A 23,191-nucleotide genomic window follows, 5' to 3' on the forward strand; every position below is an offset into this window, starting at 1 on the left:
TGTCTACAGATGAAGTGGATGATACGTTCTGAATTCATGAATGCCAAAAACAAATTCAATACGACAAGTAATTTATTACAATATTCAAATTATTCAACTTTTTAACAGGTAGTTTTAAGACTGTCTGTAAAGTACAATCAGACATATGAAAAGTGCTGATAAGGAACCGAAGACATTCAGGACCGGTTTCCGAGCTCGGAATTTAGCTAAGTTCTAGACTTTAAACAGCTGAAGTCAGAAAATTAGCTTTCCAAAACGGGGCGTAGTCGCAGTTTTTATTTTATCATTTCTCTAATTGGACACGTTTTTCCTTGACGAAATTAAACATTTCTAAATAATTAAAAATAGCTGAAACTTTACACTATTTTCTCTTTATTTTATTTTGTGTTTAATTTTCTAGTTTTTTTTTTAATTTAATTCAAACGTGACTTTGACAATGACTACGACTACGCCCCGTTTCGGAAAGCCAATTTTCTTACTCTAGCTGTTTAAAGTCTAGAACTCAGCCAAATCCCGAGCTCGGAAACCGGTCCTTAGTTCCTGCGGAAAGAAGGATGTAGTGACAGCTGTCACTTAATCTAGTTTGACACTTGTTAAATACGTCTTTGTATCCAAGACAAATAAAGTTCAGCTTTGAGTTTATGGCTCTCAAGTATTGAAACATTTATTCAATAATACTATAAGATAATATACACAAGGACCTCCTCAGAATAAATAAATGAAGTTCAACATGATTCAACACATAATTTGTACTAAATATAACTGATAATTATTTGTAACTATAGGTTAGGCAGCACAGTGAAGATAGAAGAGTGACTGAGGATGACAGTGAAATGGAATGCTTTTAAAATAAAAATGAAAAAGGCACAGCTTCACGTCACGTACATGAATCATATTTGCCTGTTTGTTTGATTATTATTTGCCTGTAAGGTTGAGTGGTAGAAAGGACTTTCTAGTCCTAACTCCGCCTAATAAAGAATATTTTCATTTAATTTCATTTCTATTATCACTGTTGATGAGTGCCTAATTATTTCAAAATAATTGACATTACCTTTGCAAGGGTGGAACTTCTGAGAGTTCTTCCCACTGGTTGACTAGGTAAAGCTTTTGGCGTTGTTTTCGCGTTCTTTGCTCGCTTGGAAGGTTGTTGAACCTCCTTCGATTTCTCCACATTCCTTGCAGACTTTTCTTCCTCTTCTTCCACAATAGTCTACAAGAGATAAAATCATTGTTTCAAGAAGTGGACAGAAAGGTCCCAATTACTAGCCTAATTTAGCATATGTGAATTCTAATAACCGAACTTCCGACTAGAGACTGGGTGAAATTTCACCTTTTGGTTGGCGATGAAAGCAAGAAAAATTGATGATCAGCTACAAAAAAAAAATTGCTACACATCGATTGTTAAGTATTCTTAACTTGTTGAGTTTCTAGTTTCATTTTGATGGTTTAGGAGTTGAATTTTCAATTTTGACTAATAAAACTATTCATTCTCGAATGATTTTAGATTCTGAATCTCAACTACAAGAGTTATAAAAATACTGTCCGATGAAGAGGTATCTGCAATTAATTGTGATGAGCTCTTGCTCAACGTACAGGAGACACATCAGTCATGAAAGTAAAAGCTTCATTTGACAAGAATTTTGATTAAAAGAGGAAGCTTAATAACTGCAAAGGAAAACGTTAAAAATATAGAGGTAATTTACCTCCAAAGCCGCTGCCGCTCTCTTGCGCGTTCGAATACTACTTGGCTGGAAAAAATCAAATTACAAAATTTAATTAATTGAATTCACAATCACGATTCTAGCATCTAACAATAAGCTGATTACTAAGAAAATTGCTCTACACAAATGTACACAAAACATGTTGCAGGTTATAACAGCTCAAATGAATCATATCTAAATATAAACAGAAGAGTGTTAAATAAATAAATAAATGTTTTATTGTAGCAACAAAAGAGAACATCAAATGCATTACAACGTCAAATGGTAGCAAAAGTAGACAAATAAAAAATAAATAGGACTATTAAATAATATAAGTCACAATCGCACACAGGTAAATCATTAACAAACTAATTCTACACCAAGAAATTTTTCTCTGATCTCAATATAACAATCAAGTAATAAGGCTATTCCACTTCAAGATTTATTTCGAGAAATTCATCTATTGTATAAATACAATTTTTTTAACAAAATTGCTTTTAATTTATTTTTAAATTTTTCAATCTCTAGGTTCCTGATTGAAGGAGGTAAAAATTATATAATTTTATCGCTGTATAGATGAATTTTTTTTGAGTCCTGGTGTAATTGAACCTGATTAAACTCAAAGTAGCCCTATTCCTTGTTCCATATGAGTGATATGAACCCAAAGCATCATATAAATGGATATTTTCTTTTACATATAGTAGGCTTTGAAAGATAAACAGTGCAGGAACCGTCATCACACCAAGACGAACAAACCCCTCTCTACAATGAGCTCGGGAAGGGAGTCCACAAATTAGTCTAATGCATGTTTTTTGCATCCTCAGTAGCCTTACACTAGAAAATTTATGACCCCAGAGTAAGAAATGTTAATGAATGAAGATGAATATTTGTTATTGTTCAATTGATGACTTACAGGAGGGCCCTTGTTTCCTTCCTGCATGACCATCACGTAAGGAAGGATGAGATTTTTGTAATGTTCTTCCAACAATTGAGCAATAGTCTCGGGCTCCTTGTAGTTCAATCGGATCGCTACTTTGATCCATTTATTTAGAAAACCGTGGACTCGAATGTAACCACCTAAATATGAAGACAAAAATTGCATTAATAATATCAATATTCAATAAATAGCAAGCAGTAGATAGCCATACAAATGTGTTTCGATGGATACATTCATCATTCAGAAATATTCGCTTGGTAGAATAACATAATAACTGAGTTGAGCAGACGTAAAGTGAACGATAAACTTCATAAATTTAAATTTATAGAAAATTGAACCTCAACTATTTTGAAGGTGAATATGAGCTACTCAATTTTTAGATATGAAACTATGGATAGGCGTTTGAATTTTAAGCGCTTATAGTTGGTTAGTACACTTTTTCGCTACTTTGCGCTAGTAAGCTACATGCGCTTATTGCCCGAGCGAGCCCCCCGGCAGTCGTTGCAATCCGGTCGTTGGGTAATCAGTTACTCAAGTTTTGAATTATTATGCGTGATCGTGGACGCGTAATATGGTTTCAAGTTGTATTTCATTTATAATTATCAGTTCTGGAAATTGGTTATCCTGTAATAACTCAGTGTGTGTGAAGAAAATATTATTTTAAATGCCCTCGTGAAAGATTATAATATCGTAAAAGACTACAAATTATCACAATGACAAGTCCCGTTTGAAAAACTACTCAAATACTTACTTATTTAGCGAATTCACATCCTGGGGTTTTCCTATCTATCCAATGATCTTCTACCCACTACCCACCTCGCAAATAAGGTATTCATTCGTATATTAAAACGGAAGGAAATGGTGAGTGATTTTTCAATTTTTAAGCATGTTTCGTGTTCAATCAAAATTGGTTGTCAAAGGTTAGAGTTCCTTCGATTTGTAGTATTATATCAAACAAAATACAGTCCACATTACCGTTCAAAATATTTTAGTTAAGATATGAAACTGTCAAAGATCTAAACATCAAGCATCATAGTATGATCGAATATAGAAATAAATTCAACATTAGTTTGATAACGCTGAAAAATCCTGTATTCATGAATATAATAAACTGGTGAATTCAACTGGAGAATAAACTGGAGAACTCAATTTTTCATAATGTAATTAATGCTGAATAACATCAACTAAGATCAACTTCATAACTGGATCAGGCAGTTGCATTGCACAGTTGATTAAAGAATCCAAGACTCAAATCGATTTTGATTAGTGTATGCCAGCATAAAGCGGCCCGTAGATATGCAATATTGTTGTACAATACAGTACCTACTTATAAAATCAGGACACAAAACTGTAGGAAACACTTCATAGACACTGCAGTGGTCGCAGCTGTTCACTACAGTTTATTTATTGAAAATACATTATAATATATACATACATACATACATACATACATACATATATACATACATGAAAATATTAATAGCCTACTATATTTAATACTATACGATAATATTTAAACTCAAAGATGTTTACAGATTAACGCTGAAACATGTTATGTGGTCTGTTGTTATAAGTATATAGGTAATATATTGTATAATAATATTTAGTGTCTATTTGGTGCTTAAGAGACTTGTGTATCAATAAAAAATGTACGATATCTACTGAGAACTTACCTTCGCTTGCTACAGCGCGGTGCAGGGTGTACAGATCTAGTTTTTGCGATTCCACAATCGGTTCACTTAATACTGAGCCTCTAAGCTCAAAAAATTTTGAGAGACGGCTCAAGAAAATAGCTTTATTCTTGATAACCTCCTGAAACATAAAGCAGATTTCTTATAATAATAAGTTCTAAATGAAGAAACACATTTTCTTCGAGTAATAAATGATTATGTTTCATAATGTTTACACATTTTACATGTTTAATCGCCATTACACATTGTTCAAGCGAGCCATACTTTGCTTGTCGAGGGATTGATAGTTTCTTCCAAATTTATATTAAGTATATAAATTTGTCATTTATCATTTTCTGTAGCCTCGCCAATACTACTTGGACAATTATTAAAATTCTGAACCATGATACTATAAAAATCAACACCACGTTATGATAATTCATCAACGTAAATTGATAATACCCAATCCAATATCATAAAAGATTTTTACTCGATTGATCTTATTTTGACGCGTAGAATATGATTTTTTAAAGCTATTGTTTGGGTCGATGTCAAACGAGGCAAACGACAGAAGAGTCCTGCGGCAGTCGAGACCAGCGACGGTAGAGACCTGCGACATTCGAGGCCAGCGACGGTAGAGGACTCCTGAAAAAGAGGCTTCAAATGTCGCCTGCGTTAGGCGACAGTTGAAGCCTCCCTAATTTTTGTACAGCCCCGACAGTCGAGACCTGCGACGGTAGAAGACTCCTGAAAACGAGGCCTCAAATGTCGCCTGCGTTAGGCGACAGTAGAGGACTCTTCAATTTTCGTACACTCCCGATAGTCGAGGCCTACGACCGTAGAGGACTGGAAAACAGTCCTCTACTGTCGCAGGCCTCGACTGTCGTCGGTCTCGACTGTCGCGCCCCCCATTGTTTGAGGTTGAAAATGCTATGACAGTCGAAACTTGTACAGTCGTTAGTGACTGGCCTTATTGTCAAAACCAAGTATTGCATTATGAGATACAAGTTTAGATTGTCATAGCATTATCAACCTCAAACAATTGTTTTCACAAACTTGTTGACAAGTCTGTCCGACATGTGACATTTCGTTTCATCGGCGAAAGGCTTCAACGACATTTTTTTGTGTCTTCGATTATTTTTACTTCGCTGCTCTATTTGATGTAAAATTATTTTTTATCATTATAATTTGTAGTTTTTCAGTGGTTTGTTTATTTATTCTTATTTTTATGTTTCATGTGAGGCTGATGTCAAAAGGCTGCTTTTCTCATGAATCCTATCGCTGATGACACAGCATATGTCTATTCAAACATGTCTTACAGTATCGTTGGTGGTTGGCCTAAGACTACCATTGCAAATTACCAATAACCAGGACACTGACCACCCTGTAATTTTGAAGTAAATTTAATAACTAAAAAGATTCAATAACCCATTTTGTTCCATATTTTCATATACTATTTTTATTAGTAAAAGGTATCAAAATAGTAGAAATGGTATCAAACGTTCAAATTTGCCGCTGACGCGGGTGAAGCGATACAATCGATGTATCATCGATTATGACCATTGAGCCGAGCGAGCGTCGATATGGTTCAACGTGGCAAAATTGTACAACGAGTTTATTCAGGCTGCAGTGTTTGGACACAACTCCAAGTGCCCCATCCTACAGCGTTGAGTCTATGTAACACTATTGCCAATTTTGCAGTCATACTTCACAAGCTAAAATCGCACGTTGGGCCGCCATCTTTTCACGGACATTCTCCATGATGGATAGAGAAATTCAAATCAGAACACTATTTCAGAACCTAATATTATCAGTGCAAATCCGTAGTATACGGTTCCGTGTAAAAGACTTACAAAGAATTGTTTTGAATGTAATTTTTACAGGTGAATATTCGTAGGTCTATGTATTTTTATAATAAAATGTTCAAGGCTATTTAATTCCCTGTGAATTTATTGCTTCAAAAGCCGCACTGATTTGTAAATGGTGAGTGGATAGTGAATCTGATTCATTCAATCATAGAGAAAAGTTAGCATAAAATTGCTAACTTCCCTCTATGATTTTATTTTAAAATGTTATTGAAATGTTCTGGTATATATGACATGATTCAAGTGGGTACCGTATACTCAATACTGGAACCTGATTGACTTCCTAGTGACAACAAAAACGTGCTAGCTTACGTAGTCACTATTTCAACCAAAAATAGGTAGTGTCGCAGTTGATTGTTTTAGTCAGAGCCGCCACTGCATATAACAATATCTCATTTACTTATTTTAAAAATTTTAGAACGAAGTAAAATATCGACATTGACTAGGTAATGGCTTAATAAATTCAAGACAACCACCAATATGTCACCGGCTAGTTTAACCGAGACGACTAAGGCGTTGCACCCTTCAGTCTGCTAGCGCAACCTGGTAGTGGGTTCAAATCCCACGTGTCGTTTGATTTGTGGACGTTTGATGACCACAGCAAATCACTCACACACTTCTAATTACCCACGCACAAACTAAAAAAGCACATGTTGGAATTATCAGCAATTACAAAAATATAACTCACATGACATGAATAAATGAATGTACTTACGTCAAATCTGCCCAAATTTTGAGATCTCGTGGTGAATCTGAACTTATCAACCGGGAGAGTAAACGGGAAAAGGACTCCCTGAAAAATGAAATTTTCATTTCAACTATGCGATGATAATGTAAAAACAAGAAAGTTATGGCGAAGTTGTAATGCTATAATATGATCACTTGCAATAAGTAAATAGAGTACAGCATCGTACACTCAATACAATATAGTAACTTATAAAACTATTTCACTTATGTCTCTATACATATATATATATATATATATATATATAATATATATATATATATATATATATATAATTCATTAATATGAATTAATTAATGCCAGTTTGCAGATGCTCGGCTTAAACTGCGTCTAGCCCATAAATGGTTTTAACTCGAGTTTAAACTGTGGATCCTTATGTTGATTCGATTTTTGGGAGGGCCGTCCACTAGAACCGTTTTCGTCCGAGCTAGCATCGGTCGAAAACTACCGAACGATCCCCCAACAAAGAAAGGAACGTTGCTCGTCAGGTTCATACGGCCGTGCACGGCCGTCTCCGGCCGATCAATTTTTCGATCTCCGAACTGAATGTGATTTTTCGGCTCTATCCGGCCGAACTAACTAGTCGAGCTGAAACAGCAAAGTGTTCCTAACCTAAAATTGTTTCACAGTTGGAACAATTGTTTGTTGAAGTTGTTCTGTTTTATAAAGTTGTAACTATGGAGAATGAAAAGTTGATAAGTTTGGTTCAAGAGCATGTTCTATTGTGGGATATGCGAGACAAAAGATATCATCGTCGTGATGTTCAAAGGAATCTGTGGACAAAGATTGCTGAACAAATAGGATCTGAAGGTAAGATTATTGTAATGAATAACTAATTTAGTGGATATTTGTTTATTCAATTTTCAAAACCTCAATATAGGCTAATCATTGTTTATGAAAAATTTTGGTGGCTATGATAGTAGGGGGTAAGTAAGTAATGATAGTAGTTAATTCAATATTTAATAGTTCAGCCAACTACTGAACTAGACTGACGTAAACTGTTCCAATGAACGACCATATTCGGCCAAATTAATGGCCGGCAGATTCGTCCGATCCAACGGCCGAACGGATCGGTTGAATACGGTTCCAGTGGACGGTTACCCTAAGCCAGTAAACGCCGTTCAAAAGTGAACGCCCAAATTTGGCCGTTCAAACTAGCAATATGACTTCACGGACAAAATTCTGAAGTACTGTGGGGAAGAACTAACTACAACACTACTGGATATAGTAAATTCGTCTATGGAACAGGCTACATTCCCAAAAAACTCAAAATTGCCAAGATCTACCCAAAATTTAAAGGTGAGAATAAAAATGATACAAAGAATTTTAGACCAATTGCTAATCTACCAGTGACATCTAAGATCATAGAGCGGGCGATATACAATCAACTGATGACTCACCTGGAAAGCAACAAATTAGGTACTGTATCACAGTCATGTGAGACAACATGGAGGGTTCTTAGCACTACTACAGCTATATCAGAACTATGCAAAGACATAAATAGCGTATGGGAAACACATGAAACAGCCATTGGACTCCTCATAGACCTGCGAAAAGCATAGACTGGAACATCTTAAAATTAAAATTGAAAAAGTTGAAAATTGAGGGTAAGGCACTTAAATAGATCGAGAACTACCTATCAGAAAGACTACAGTATGTGGAGATTGACCACCTTAACAACAACTTCACCACTACCTACAAATCTTCACCTTGCCCAGTGACCAGAGATGTACCCCACGGATCCATAATAGGCCCTCTGCTCTTCCTGGTGTACATAAATGACTTTCCAAAAGAACTACAGAGTGAGGGAAAAATGCATCTTGTTCGCGGATGACACCACAATACTTATTCCATCTGAGAAGACCACACCAATAAGAAATATTTCTAGAAACATTTCTTCTATTGAACCGGCAATAGAAGAAGTAACCTCAATATGCAATAGACTACAACTAACTATGAACACATCATCAGCATAACACTCGCCAAACACGGATGATCCACGTGGAGCAGGTGACATCAACCCTAGCCAGAATGGGCCTAAATTCCTCAGCTCAAAAAATACAACAAGGTTCCGGCTAGCATTAGAAGCATATAGAAAGAGGACAGATTCAAGAGCTATGTGTTAGCCAATCCATACTACTCGGTAGAAGAGTATCTACAGAGTGACGACCACGACGCAACAGCGTTTCCAGTGGGATAACTACAAGTATAAAGTAAGTAACAAAAACAAAACAGTCCACCTACAGGAAATGGCGCAGCAACGGAACAGATAGATGAAAAAATAATGACAAAAAGCTCCACAAAATTCCTTGGCATACTAATAGACAGCCACCTGACATGACAGCACTATATAGACCACCTTAGCAAGACATTATCCTCAGCAGCCTATGTGATCCAAAGAATACGACACATCTCAGATGAAGGCACTGCCCTTATTGCCTATCATTCTCTATTCGCATCGAACCTTCGTTATAGCATTGCGGCTTGGGGTTCAACAGCACAAACTAACCTTGAAAGAATACTGAGAATCCAAAAAGAGCAATAACAACGGTATTATGAGTGGATAGGATTTAGCACTGCAGAGATATTCAAGAGCAGCAAAATCCTGACAGTCATATCACCCTACATATTGGAATCAATAGTGCAAGCAAAGGAGACAAATCCAACACTGAGATCGAATCTTCACAACTACAACATGCGAAACCAAAACAACCTGTATCTACCTCAACACCGACTAAGAAAATATAGCAGATCCCAACATATGCAGGGTCTTTTTTCTACAACTTGCTGCCTGAAATCCTAAAATCAATCTCAAGAAAGAGAGTATTTGTATAACAGCTCAGAGACCGGCCATACTACTACATAAATAAATATGTAGATGAACACACCTACATACACAGGAGATAATCCTTATAAATCATGACGACTCCTGCAGCCTCAGGACTGCTGGGAAGACGGATTAAGTAAGTGCTAAGTAAGTAGGCCTATGCATGACGAGGCAAGAGATTTACAATTTCTACAAACATATCAGGTTACGGTTTTTGAAAAACATTCATTACGTATAGGGTTGTAATATTACTGCGCAACATCGCGTGATTGGGATTAACCTAACCTAATCAAGCGTACATCTTGTCGAATTTTTAAGAGTTGCTATTTGTAACCTACCCTAACATGACTGAGTAGCAACATCAAAGCCATAATGACATCACTTTGAAGGTGAGAGTATTTCTCAGTTTGCTTTACTTTGATAGTTTGCTTTCAGTGAGCCTAGACCTGACTTCATTTGCAAGTTTGCAAGAAATATGTAAGGTTTCATCATTGACTATCTCCATGATCTGGTCGGTAATGATGACAGTATTATTCATGAAAGGTCGATTAACATTATCCCTATCCTACTTTACTCTTCATGAATACAAACAATCAATAGGAGGAGAAAATAATATCAGTCGTAACTAGAAAATATAAATAAGTTGAGTAACCAACTTAACGATTTATCATTAAGAACGTCATGGGTAGCCAAAGTAGGCTAGCATAATTAATTCAGTTACAAATCTAATACAATGCATAGACCTACACAACAATGAAAATTGACAACCTGTAAGCATTGCAATAGTAAAGCTGATACAAGTTCAGTACTCACCCCAGGAGGTACGATTTTACACATTCCATATTGTTCTGCTGAATTCTTGATGGAATTTATGTAATATACAGGATCGGCAAAGTCTTCCTTCGTCGGACGAAAGGTTGGCGCTTCAAGTGGTTGTTGGAATGTGAAAGTATCATCTGATTTTCGTTCAGAATTTCCAACAACCACGGATCGAGATTTTAAACGATCTCCAATGCACGATTTGTTGGAACGTGCTACTCTTTTCTTCGGCATTATTTCGTGGCAGTTAGTAAATTATGAGTACAGTAGCAAATAGTTTATTGATGAATTACTTCAACGCGCAAAAATGCATGTTGACTTAGTGACAATCATGTATGCTTATAAATCTGTACCCATACTTAAAATACAATTCACAATCACAAATTGTCCACTACACTTTTGAATCACATACGGAGTAACATTCTCCACATAATAAAAATGCGAGATTCATTTTCGATTGAAGAAAATTCTATGTTTGAACTAGAATTATTAACCAAAACCAAACAAGGTATCTGAGATCTGATAAAAAATGGCAGTCCAGAGATTTTTCTGCCCGCCCAGCCACTGTACCTAAAAACCTGGCCTGGATGCCAAAGCTTTCATACCATTTTAAACCCAATCCAAACCACATAAGTACGTTTCAAACCTAACCTGACCTGATCATTTAAACCATACCCAATCTTTCAAACTCAACTCATCATTTTAAACTCATACAAAGATGTCATATCTAACCTGTAACCCCAACTTTTCCAGTATGATTTTAATATTAATTTGATTTTGAATTATACTACCACACTATGATTTTGATGCTATTTCGAACTCATCAAGTAAACTCTATACAGTGCTATTACTTATAAGTTGATGATTACAGGAGTTGAATGAAGAAGACTAAGAAATTGTCAAAAAACCACTGATTTATTGATAACTCTATAGAGTTTATAGTTTATCAGAGATTGACAATGGTATAATAACCGAAACCGGTCTTTCTAATTATCAATAAATCAGTGGTTTTTTGACAATTTCTTAGTCTTTTTCATTCAATATGAATAATTACCACAATATCAACTTCTCAACTACACAAAAAAAAAAGATTACAGGAGTGTTTCTCAACCTGAGTGCCTTAAAAGAAGCTGTGATTGGTCAGGTGTGCCATGAAATGTTCCACTAGAGTTGTTTTAAATAGAAGTTGGAGATAAATTATACAAAAATAAACCATCATACAAGAAGTATTGTATGTAACATCTTACTTACTTCTTACAGCGGAATAAGTGTGGCTAATATAATAGAATCAAACCAGTTAGATCTCTTGAAAATAATTATTTTTGAATTATTTGATTCATTAAATACTCATCTTATAATACTCTCAAAATATTTTATTACTGAGCTATATAAAATCTGTATTGATTATAAACATTCAGGTTCGATTTAAAAAACATATTATTTGAATTAAGTAAAGCAAGGTTCCAAACACTATTGTGATAGAATTAAATAGAGCATACAGAAATGATTAGGATATTATAAGAATTTTTGTATTTGAGTCTAGTTTATTTTAAATTTGAGATGTAAATAATGTAGAGAACTTACAGCACACACTTTTCCAACCCTTCAAGTTTCAATTTTTTTGAGAAGTATGGGAATTGCATTGAATGAACATGGGATGAAAAACTGGAGAGAGAACTGATTTTAGGCTCATTTTGAAGATGATTCCCCCTTATGAGGGGAACAGAAGTTGGCTGAAGATTCGACTTATGCAGTCTCTGGTGGACAAAATATGAACTACATCAGGGTTTCCCATTTCTTGTTTACATTGGCAGAGATAGAACAGTAGTGAATGAAACTGATTTTAAACACATAAAATGTGAGTTTTGAATTTGAATGTGAGACTCTACTTTTAGGAAAAGAGAAACTTGTTAGTATGTGGTAATGTATTCAATATTGTTGAAAGAAAGGAGGTGAAAGGTTATAGGATAGTGATTAGACAATCGTTGTCTGTGTCGTCTGCATAATTTACTGTACAGATCAAAACAAAATGCATAATAGAAACGTGATCGTTCATGATGTTTTATAATAATAGAATACCAACTTTACACTCAATATTTACATGCTCTCTGAAGGAATTAAAAAAGGCTCCTCTTGTTTTGTGGGGTGAGTTATTATAAGTTTTATGAATCAAGTTTTATTTCATGTGAGATAGTCTACTATAAGCATTATTTCTCTATAGAATTCCAATTGCCTGTTTAAGAGAAAGTGACAAGTCTATACATGTTTTATGATAATTCAAATGAAATAATTATTAGTCTATAAATAATATAATCCTAACATACAAGGTGTAGTATTATAGCCTATCACAAAGACAATAATTCTATGACCTGATCTTGGACCCACTGCTATGAAATGTTGCTGGTAATTTATTTTGCCTATAGTTTTCATCATACACTTCCTTAATACGGTATTTCATCATTACCATATAATTCATTAAAAACCACATGTGGATCAATAGATAAATACGAAAAACATTGAAACAGGATAACCTGTTTTGGGTTGTGATGTCATGTATGGTAATACATGATAGAAAATCGTTTAAAAAATATAAAATCATGTAATTCCATGTATAACCTTCTATAAAAAATGTTGGCAATATAGTTATGTCAATCAACAAGTATCTAAGTAATAAAAATAAAAAAATTATTCACTCAATCCTTCCAATAGTAAAGCCTTAAGCCTATCCACTTCACCCAGGAAATCAATGAATATTATGATTCATTAAATTCAGTATTTTAATATTCTTTATTGCAAATAATATCATATGCAATAATATTGATCTTTTTTGAACTTCAAGGTATTTTTCATTTCCTTCCCAGTCGAATAATTTTCAAAATAAGTGAATTGCAAGTGAGGTATTTTCAAGTTCAAATAATAGCTGCTCCCTTGAGGAGTACACATCTTATCCACGAGTGCGCTGTCGGCGTTCCTCCTGTTCCCTTATAGGGGACACAACATAATTATATACACTTGATCCAGTGTACCAAATTTCAGCATCAGCTTTTGAATCGTTCCATCTTCCATCTTCATTTGTTTTTGAAAATGCAAGAAAAACGCTGTAAACCATCCAATTTTCGGCATATCAATGTCAATCTCAATGTCCTTCAATTACAACCTTTTTAGAGCTGAACTTCTTTACTGAATTTGATAATATTATGCTTATTTGTTTTCTAGAAAGTTGAGGATTAAAAAAAAAAGTTCTGGAAATCACAGGAAAAAAGTATGATCTCACTTAAACCCTTTCTTCCATCGGTTTGCTAAAGCGTTGGTATGCTTCCCCCAATCAACCATAGTAAGGTCCACGTTATAATGGCAGTGGAGAAAGATAGGCGAACAACATTGCTGAATTTAGTCAATGCCTTCTATAAACGGCAGCTGATACAGGTTTATTGATGAAAATTATTTCTTACAAAAATCACAACTGAATCGATGAAATGTATTTTGAACTATCAGTATGATGGCCGGGTAGGTCTAGTGGTAAGGAGCGTTACAAACTTCAGTCTGCTGGCACCGCATGGTTTGTGGGTTCGAAACCCGCCGATGGCATGAACGTTTGATCATCTCATCGGTGTGTGTTTTTCGCGAAAAATCTGCAGATTTCAATATTCAATTTATCAAACTAATTATTATTACTATTAAATATTAATACTATTGTGAGGTCCACGTTATAATGACAGTGGAGAAAGAAAGATAGAAGAACAACATTGCCGACCCTCTGTCTTGTCATTGCCTTCTATGGAGGGTAACTGATAACGCTTTATTGATGTAATATTAACTGTTCATTCTCATTTAAAATAATTATCATATTTTTCAATAATTTCATACCGGTAATGAATTTTCATAATCAAGATGAAATATTTTGTTAATTAATTATTAATTCTAAATTGTCAAAAGACGATCTGGTAACAGAGCAAAGTGAGAAAGAGATAGCGCTATCCTCTTTGTTGAATGATAGACAAGGATAACAGTATCATTGCTAATCAATTATGCCATTATAACGTGGACCTCACTATATAAATGATCATGCCTACAAAAGTATCACTTTACGATCGAACTCTACGACGTAGAAACGATCAAATCACTTTTTTTGTTGACAGCTAAAGCTAAAATGCTCAGTGGAAGAAAAGGCAGTGGCTCAGTGCTTATTTATTTGAGAATAGTATCCAGTTCCAACAATATTTATTGAATTATTTATTCATTTCAACAAAGAATTTTCAATTCGAAATGTATTAATAAGTTCTCATTCTATATAATTGAGTTTAAAGGTTGGTAGCTGCTGTTACCATTTTTATACAAAAGTTTTTCCAGTGTGTTTATGTTTGGTGTTCTACCGTTCCATAAATTTAATTTTTGCACGTTATTGATTATTAATTTGATAAAAAATTGAGATTGAAGAGCTGAAAAGTACTGTCAAAACTAAGAATATCATCTCATAGTGACTTATAAAAGATTAGGTCTTGAGATGAAAATGGAATTGCGTTTCAAATGGCATGCGGCTTGTTTGGTCAAGAAAAGGCAACGTAGGTAAGAACCGGTAGGCCTACAATTTTCAATAATTCCGTATAATTTTAATTCATTCTCATCCCAAAATTAAATTTGATGTGATTTTGGGGGCACTTAGTAGTATTTGGGTCACTGAATCTATTATAGCATTGAGGCCTATCTACAGAGGAGGCTAAGACGAGTTCAAGCATGTAAGATTAAGAAATTTTTCTCTGGGTTTTTTTTTCTAACAACTTTTTGTGACTATAATAGTTTAATCATATGTAAAATTTGAGGTGTAATCCAATGAAACCAGTTTCAAATCGTATAAAATAGTCAGGAATAAACATTGATTGAGTATGGAGTTGTAGAGATTTTAATTTTTCTGAATATCTCAATAGATTTTTAATTGAGGCTATCAAGTGACTGAACATTCCTTCTGCAAACTTTAGTATCCTACAAACTCCAATAGTTTAAAATGCCCATCAATCACGAAATAAACAATTTATTTATTAACCACTTATTAAGCGAAAAATTTGCACATTTTTTTAATATCTTGAAAACTATTTCTATAGCATAACCCAAAAGATTGTGTTTATTCATGCTTCAAAGGTGAAAGGGTAGGTTAGGATGTTCGGCCTATGCGTTTAAATGACAATATGCTGGTACTATTAGAAATGTTTTGATAGTTTTAGATAAAAACATAACGTAAACTTCAACTGCGCATGACTTCAAAGGTAAAAGGGTAGGTTAGGGTGTTCGGCTTATGCGTTTAAATGACAATATGCTGGTACTATTAGAAATTTTTTGATAGTTTTAGATAAAAACATAACGCAAACTTCATCTGCGCATGACTTCCCAGAGGCAGGCAGTTGAACATCCTCACAGTCAGCACATGGAAAAATGCTTTCTTGTTGAACGACTATGAAATACATTGAAGTTCCATATGAGAACACTCTTGCTCTCTTGTAAAGGTATCGTAGAGATGTAAAGCTCACTGTAGAGATTCAATCCTATTGGTTTTAGTTTTCAATGCAAGCTATGAAACTGTCAGATAAATGTTTGACTTGCTATGTAATAAAATCAATATTAAAGAAATTATTTGAATTGTTCAAATTGAGAATTAATTTTCAATCATATTGTAATTTCGACTATGATTGTATGTTATTGATGATTATTGATGTTGTCTGTAATGTTTTGTATTTTGACATGGCTAATACAGATTGTAGAGTTTTTGTTTGTAACAATAAATATATTAGAATTTGTATTTAAGTAGCGACTTGTTTTGTGTTTGACAGGCTGCATGCATTGTTGTCGACATGATAAAGTCTTATAAAATGGCGGACAGAGCAATTACTATGGCGGGCCAACCAGGAACGGAGAGAAAGCTATAGCTGAGGAGCTGAGAAGCAAGGTAAGGTTATCTATTTGTTTCATTTATTATTTGTTCAAATAGTAGGGTTGGAGAACTCTCTCAAAATGCCGTTGATATTCTGTCTGCTGTCCCATTGAAAGTAGTGGAAGCTCAAGTGAAATAGTTTATGTAGCATTCAGTTTATTTATTTAATGCAATTTAAAAATACCATTTAGTTGAATTGAACTAAATAACATTTAGTTTCATTTATTACATCATCATCATTATTGGCACTACAGCCCATGTCCTCTCGACATTCTGCAGTTCTTCTCCATCTTCTTACACCCAGTCTTCGCAAATCCTCCTCCACATCGTCAACCCACCGCTTTCTTGGTCTTCCTTGTAGTCTTCTTCCTCCGGGTTTGCCTTCCAGCATCATTTTTGGAACCCTCCCTTCCGGCATTCTGTGCACATGACCAGCCCATCTCAGCCTCATGCTTTTCACAACAAATAAAATACTGGTCTCCTCGAACAATCTCCCAGGTTCCTCGTTTTTTCTTATCCTCCGTATTTATTTAATTTATTACATGCAATTAATAAATATCGGGGGAACGAGCTTCGCTCGAATGTACAAAGGCTTAGAGATGAACATTTGAAATTAAAATCAAATTTTTATTGCATTTTGATGATCTTTCTCCATAAAATGGGTTGTATAGTTGCTAGGCTACTATAATAATTGATCTATAATTTATAATAATAATAGTATTCAGTAATAGTAATAATGGTTTTATCAAAGTAATGGGGATAATTCCCACTATTATGTATTGCTTTATTTAATTAATTTAAATTTTTGTAGTTGCCATATCCTGTGTATGTATTATATTCTATAGGCCTAATATGTTGTATTATTCTATGGAAATGAAATAAATAATTCAATTCAATTCTATAATATAGATGTATTCTATAATATAATATAATATTCTACATATTATGTAGGCTAAACTAGGCTTTCATCCACTTGTGAGTTTTATGTGAATCAATATTATGTGTCGTGTGTGTTCAAGAATATAAAATGCAACTTTATCATCTTTTAACTCTTCACATTCATTAGTAATTTATTTATTACCAACTTGACACCATCTAATTATCTAGTGATTTGTTTGGTGTCAAGTGTTCTTATTTTTTAAACATATAATTTGAAAATTATTCTATTTTCAGGCAAAGATTACAGTTCCAAGTACTTACATCTTCCTCATTGACGGCGTTTGAAACGATGGCTCAGAAACTTTGCCAAACTCAGATGACTCAATCTCTGAGCTGGAGGACCCAATAATCCTCCAAGGAAGGGTATATAAATACAAATCCTGCACCAACAATAATTATTGCAAACTATCGAAATCATCTTAATTACCGTCAACTCGATTACTCTCAAGACTGAGAAGAAATGTTGATAGATAAGTCATTTTAAAGATTGACTAGGCTACACATCGGTAAGTAATTGATCATTGTAATGTGTTTCATTAGTTTTAAGTTTAAGGTCCGGTTGCACAGAAGCCGGTTACATTTTAACCGTGATTAATTTCACAAGAACCAATCAGAGGGCTTTTTGATGAGATGGCTCCTCTGATTGGTTCTCGTGGAATTAATCACGATTAAAATTTAACCGGCTTTTGTGCAACTGGCACTAAATCTTTGAACACTCATATGGATATACTTCTTAATTATGATCTTCTCTCGTCAGATTTAAAGAATGAGGTGTTTATTTTTTCGGATAATACCTACATAAACGCTCTGTTTGTGCGTGGGTGCTTGATCAAACGTCCCTGCCTACAAGCGTGATTCGAACTCACGACCAGGCAGTGCTAGCAGACTGAAGGTAGTTATTAACGCCTTAGACCACTACAACAGCCTGGTTGGAAAATGTTCATGTGTAGATCTGAATGTTAAGTCCTTCATGTGAATTGATACTTGTAGATCTCGGAGCTGATTATTATCATATGAGCATTATTTGAATGCAGATACTTGCTGACTTGAAGCGGAATTCAAAATTCTGAACTGTTTGAAAAAACACGACTTCTGATCATGGTGCATCTTTAATATCTATATCTTCTATGTGTTTAAGAGTATGCTGATGTAAAGTTAGTGGATCAATGCATAAAATATTCCATTGTGACAGTTCATATTTCATTATAACTTCGATAATGATTCATAAAAAATATCTTTAATAGAGATTGAACACTGTACTTCGTGTTTTTTTCAAAGGAAAACAACTCCACTTTTCACCTATTAGAATAGTTTTATAGTACGAAATTGCTAGAGGTAGAGGTCAAGTTTAAAAAATATCTCCTTCATTGAACCCAAGTGTGTATGAATGTCAGTTAGTGATGTGGTGTACTATGTTGCATTGGGTAAAAATTTCGTTTTAGTCATTGTTATCGATATTTTCTCTGAAAAATGTTGCAACACATCCATATACAGAGCTATTCCTGCGATATTTTTTGTATTGGATAAGGATTATTATTGTGGCAGTCTTGGTTCAAGTGGAGGCAGCTATTTTTTAACTTAACTAAAACTTGGAGTGTTCAACTAGTATTATTTTTTCAGTTGGCTGCACTAGTATCAAGAGGAAGGTGACAATTAATAAATTGCTGACTCGCGTTGAAGACAAGGATATGGACCAGGATAAAGACAAGGATGTTGATGATTTAGTGACGTCACAGGAGAATGCTAGTCATGAGAAATCAATCACAGCGATCATGGTGATTATTGGTTGCAAATTATGCTCTAAATAATGAATAATTGATACAACTTTGGAATCCTAAAGTAGTTATAGGCCTACTGTTTCAGTGTACTCTCTGTATTTTAAATAAAAATAGCCAAGTAGTTAAAATAATAGCAACTAAATAAGGTGATTCAATAGATAGCCCATTTTCTTGATTAAAAAAGCTTCAGTACAATTGATTATCTTCAATGAAAGGAAGATGAAAATGTGTGACAAAGTACAGCCATAAAAATGAAGTTTTAACCATTTAACATAGATTATAATTGTCTCACAAACAGACTGAATATGTACTAATATATAACAACCAAAGATATTCGACTCTTATATGATAAAGAGTTTTTAATTTATTTTGTTTTGATTAATTGTTTAATTTGCTTGTAATGTGACGTCTATTTAACATAGATAATTGTCTTACAGGAAACAGGATACAAAAGTCCAATATATGAAAACCAAAGATATTCAACCTCTTACACGATTTCAGTTTTTTATTTATTTGTTTTGTTTTTTAATTTGCATATTTAGTGTTTCATTAGCATTATATATGTGACATGTTTTATGAGCGTTGACATGTTTCACAATATGACCAAATATTAGCAACACTTCTGTAGTTTATTTAGTTCTCATGTACTTCATTTAGTGTTTTATGAGCATTAGTTATCAGCCTACCGTCGTAGACATGATTGAATTGATGTTCATGTTTCGACCTTCTAAATTTCAGATGACCACATCTTTCTAATTATTAATTTATTACAAATCTATTTCTAGTTGAATGTTTTATTTAATTATGGATGCTAGATGGAGTAATGATACACACTAAACACAGAGTATTTATACACAGACATAGTTCTAGCAGAATTTGTTCGTTCTGATATTGTGACTTATTATCTGAATATTTTGCCAAACACTTTTTATTTTATATTTTAAATCTTCGTTGTATGCTCTTAAATATTTTGTATGTTCTTTTAATTTTGTTGTAAGATTTTTTATATTTATTTAATTATTTTCAGGAACTCTATGTAGAGTATCCAGTGTCTCACAGTCTTCTCTACCTCCATGATCTGCCTCTAAGGATCACTCAGCTGCAAAATCTGGATCTCCAGTTTCATCGAGTGCTTCATCTCAGGTTGGATTAGCCTCTAAGGATCACTCAGCTGCAAAATCAGGATCTCCAGTTTCATCGAGTGTTTCATCTCAGGTTGGATTAGCCTCCAAGGATCACTCAGCTGCAAAGTCAGGATCTCCAGTTTCATCGAGTGCTTCATCTCAGGTTGGATTAGCCTCCAAGGATCACTCAGCTGCAAAGTCAGGATCTCCAGTTTCATCGAGTGCTTCATCTCAGGTTGGATTAGCCTCTAAGGATCACTCAGCTGCAAAATCAGGATCTCCAGTTTCATCGAGTGCTTCATCTCAGGTTGGATTAGATATAGAATAATAACGGGTGTTTCACGACCGACGCAACTCAAAATTTAGTAGTAATAGATGATAAATTTTAGGTCCAAAAAAGTAAATTAGAGGCCAAATGAAAATGTTATTAAAGAGAGCTAGTCATACATTAGTGATGTTGTTTCAGCTATCGTTTTGTTACTTTGTATTTTCATCAAGGATGAACCCTTGTTTACTTTAGAGACTTTATATTGTTTGTAAATCTTGACAAATCTGGGCAAAATAAGTTATGAATAGAGTTTCCGCATACTGTAGTTCCTGATTAGTCGACAATAATGCGGTTGATCAATACATCTTTTTCAAGTGGTAGTGTGCTAGTGATAAGAAGCCTGCCACAAAGTGGCACCTCAACAGATTCGCTTAGAAAGAAGGTTATCACAATCTGGCTACTACTGTAATGAAAAATCAATTTATACCCTTATGTAGTGCACTAAATTTTGTCATTCAACTTCTGATTGTGTCCATCGTGAAACACCATTTAGAAAATAGTTATTCATCGACTCGTGTTCTCTAATTTCAGCATTTTAAATGTGGTGTAAATCAATTTTTCTATTTAAATATTACTCTGAATTCACATTTTATTTTATTTATGATGGTATACTCTCTTGGCTGGAAATATTTCATAATACTTTGTATAGATCTACACTTACTGATTGCTAATAATACAGGGTCTGTATAATAAGTAACCGGACTGAACTCAGGAATTTTTTTATTGGCAAAATATGTACAATTTTACTTTAGAAATCTTCAAAGTAGTCCCCAGTGGAGTCGATAACACGCTGATACCGGATTTTCCAATCCCTGGACGCTCCCTGGAAGTTGGCAAACTCTGTGCTGTCTAGAGCCCTCGTCGTAGCACGTTGAACGTTTTCCAGAGTCCCGAACCGCGTCCCCTTAAGTTGTCTCTTGATCTTGGGGAACAAAAAGAAGTCTGGTGGTGCCATATCCGGGCTGTAAGGAGGATGTGGCAACGTTACCCTCGACTGTTTGGCCAACTGCTCGGTGACGAGCAGGCAGGTGTGCGACGGAGCATTGTCGTGATGGAGGATCCACGAATCGGCAATCCCCGGACGGACTCGATGAACCCTGGCGGTTAGTCGACGGAGCACGTCTCTGTAGTACTGGCCACTCACAAAGAGTTTGTGCCACCCGGCCGAACTGTATGTAAACCGTCCGTTATAATTATATAAAATAGGCGAACATGTTTGTTGTGATTAAACCGTCCAACAATACCGTATTCATATATAATTATACTGAAATCCACTTACCAAGCTATCCTCATTTGGATTGAATTGAAAAAATCTTTATTCATAAACAGGTATATTAGGAACAGCGTCAATATACAAACAAACATAAACATAAAAAGTACTAGAAGTAGTAAAAAGTAGTAACAGTCTTAAACCTCCTATGTAAATAACAGAAATCGATAAACAACAATCACAAACCCACAGTGCGATCTGCAAACTCCTGCAGGGAGTACAGACTCAATGACATTAAAAACTCCTTGAGATTTATGTTCTCTATTGCCTGTAATTCCAAAGGTAGCATTGTGAAGTAATTCCTTCCTATGTAGTGCGTCTTTTTCTTAAAAAATTCTAACCTGTGTCTTTCAGTTATCCTTCCAAATCTAGTATTGTAGCCATGAGTCTCCTTCTCCTTAGTTCTTCTACTGGGTAATATTCCTAACATGCATGATAACATCAAATACATATTGCCTGTAAACTGTAATAATGCCAATCTGCGAAAAAACAGTTTTACAGAGTCCATTCTTTTTAGATTCATAATTATTATTCTTAGTGTTTTTTTCTGTTGAATGAGAATTCTATGAAGATTGCTCTTGGTCGCGGCTCCGTAATAATGCAATAGGCCAGATGGGAGTGTATTAGTGAGTGATAGAGCGTTTTCATCGTTAGAAGACTGCATTCATTCGACATTATTTGTCTTGAAGCCTGGATCTGTTGACAGCCCGGACTCGCAGTTGCTCCTTGTCTTATTCTTGTCCTTTAAGAAGGCAAACAAATTATAAAACGGTCATTTTGGGTCCGCATCTGCTCCCGCGCCACTTTTTGCCTTTTTAGAGTTTCGTTGATATTGGCCAATTAGGATTCTCATTTTTTTACTTCTAACCTCTCCACATCCATTGCAACCGAAATTTCATTCCACGCGTCCTGTTTTTTATTTCTATTTTTTAAATCAGCACTTTTAGCGTCCCATAGCGCAGGGTAATCCCTCAATAGTTCAACTAACTTTATAATATTGTCTTTATTCCAGTCAAATTCACTCTCTATTTTTGCACAATAATATAATTATAAATCAGAAAGAAATGCTTGTAATGCGCAGTAGCCTACTAGCACTCTGACAACAAATGAGTACAGTATATCAGGTGATCAGGTGTAAATCATCCAGGAGGCACCAAACAGCTGCAAACAGCAGTAAACAGCTGCGGCAGCCTTCCTTCAAGGACACATGTAGCTCTAATTCTCTTTGATGTTTACCGAAAACTTTTGATAGCTCATTTTCTGCTA

At 34.7% G+C, this 23,191-nt stretch overlaps 1 protein-coding gene and 1 long non-coding RNA gene across 4 annotated transcripts in view; one reads left to right on the plus strand and one right to left on the minus strand.

The window, feature by feature from the left end:
• Positions 1-11,115, minus strand: part of LOC111050832 (lysine-specific demethylase 5A-like) — a 64,178-nt gene extending 53,063 nt beyond the window's left edge. Inside the window, exons 1-6 of the mRNA XM_022337192.2 lie at positions 10,558-11,115; positions 6,888-6,965; positions 4,311-4,449; positions 2,614-2,777; positions 1,704-1,748; positions 1,052-1,210 (exon numbers count right to left, since the gene is read on the minus strand). Of these exons, the coding sequence (XP_022192884.2) occupies positions 1,052-1,210; positions 1,704-1,748; positions 2,614-2,777; positions 4,311-4,449; positions 6,888-6,965; positions 10,558-10,797 (825 nt within the window). The 5' untranslated portion in view covers positions 10,798-11,115. The remainder of the gene's footprint in view (positions 1-1,051; positions 1,211-1,703; positions 1,749-2,613; positions 2,778-4,310; positions 4,450-6,887; positions 6,966-10,557) is intronic.
• Positions 11,116-14,878: 3,763 nt separating this feature from the next.
• On the plus strand, positions 14,879-23,145 carry LOC111050828. 3 transcript variants are annotated; one of them, XR_005573122.1, is made up of 5 exons: positions 14,879-15,299; positions 16,386-16,501; positions 17,660-17,931; positions 19,046-19,200; positions 20,231-23,145. It is a non-coding gene; the product is annotated as an uncharacterized LOC111050828 (long non-coding RNA). The 3 variants fall into 3 exon arrangements; XR_005573121.1 differs by having other exon boundaries at positions 14,879-15,139; XR_002606072.2 differs by having other exon boundaries at positions 14,881-15,129.
• Positions 23,146-23,191: the final 46 nt, after the last annotated feature.

Source organism: Nilaparvata lugens, chromosome X, assembly GCF_014356525.2.
Source record: "Nilaparvata lugens isolate BPH chromosome X, ASM1435652v1, whole genome shotgun sequence".
In the NCBI taxonomy this organism is placed as follows: domain Eukaryota; kingdom Metazoa; phylum Arthropoda; class Insecta; order Hemiptera; family Delphacidae; genus Nilaparvata; species Nilaparvata lugens.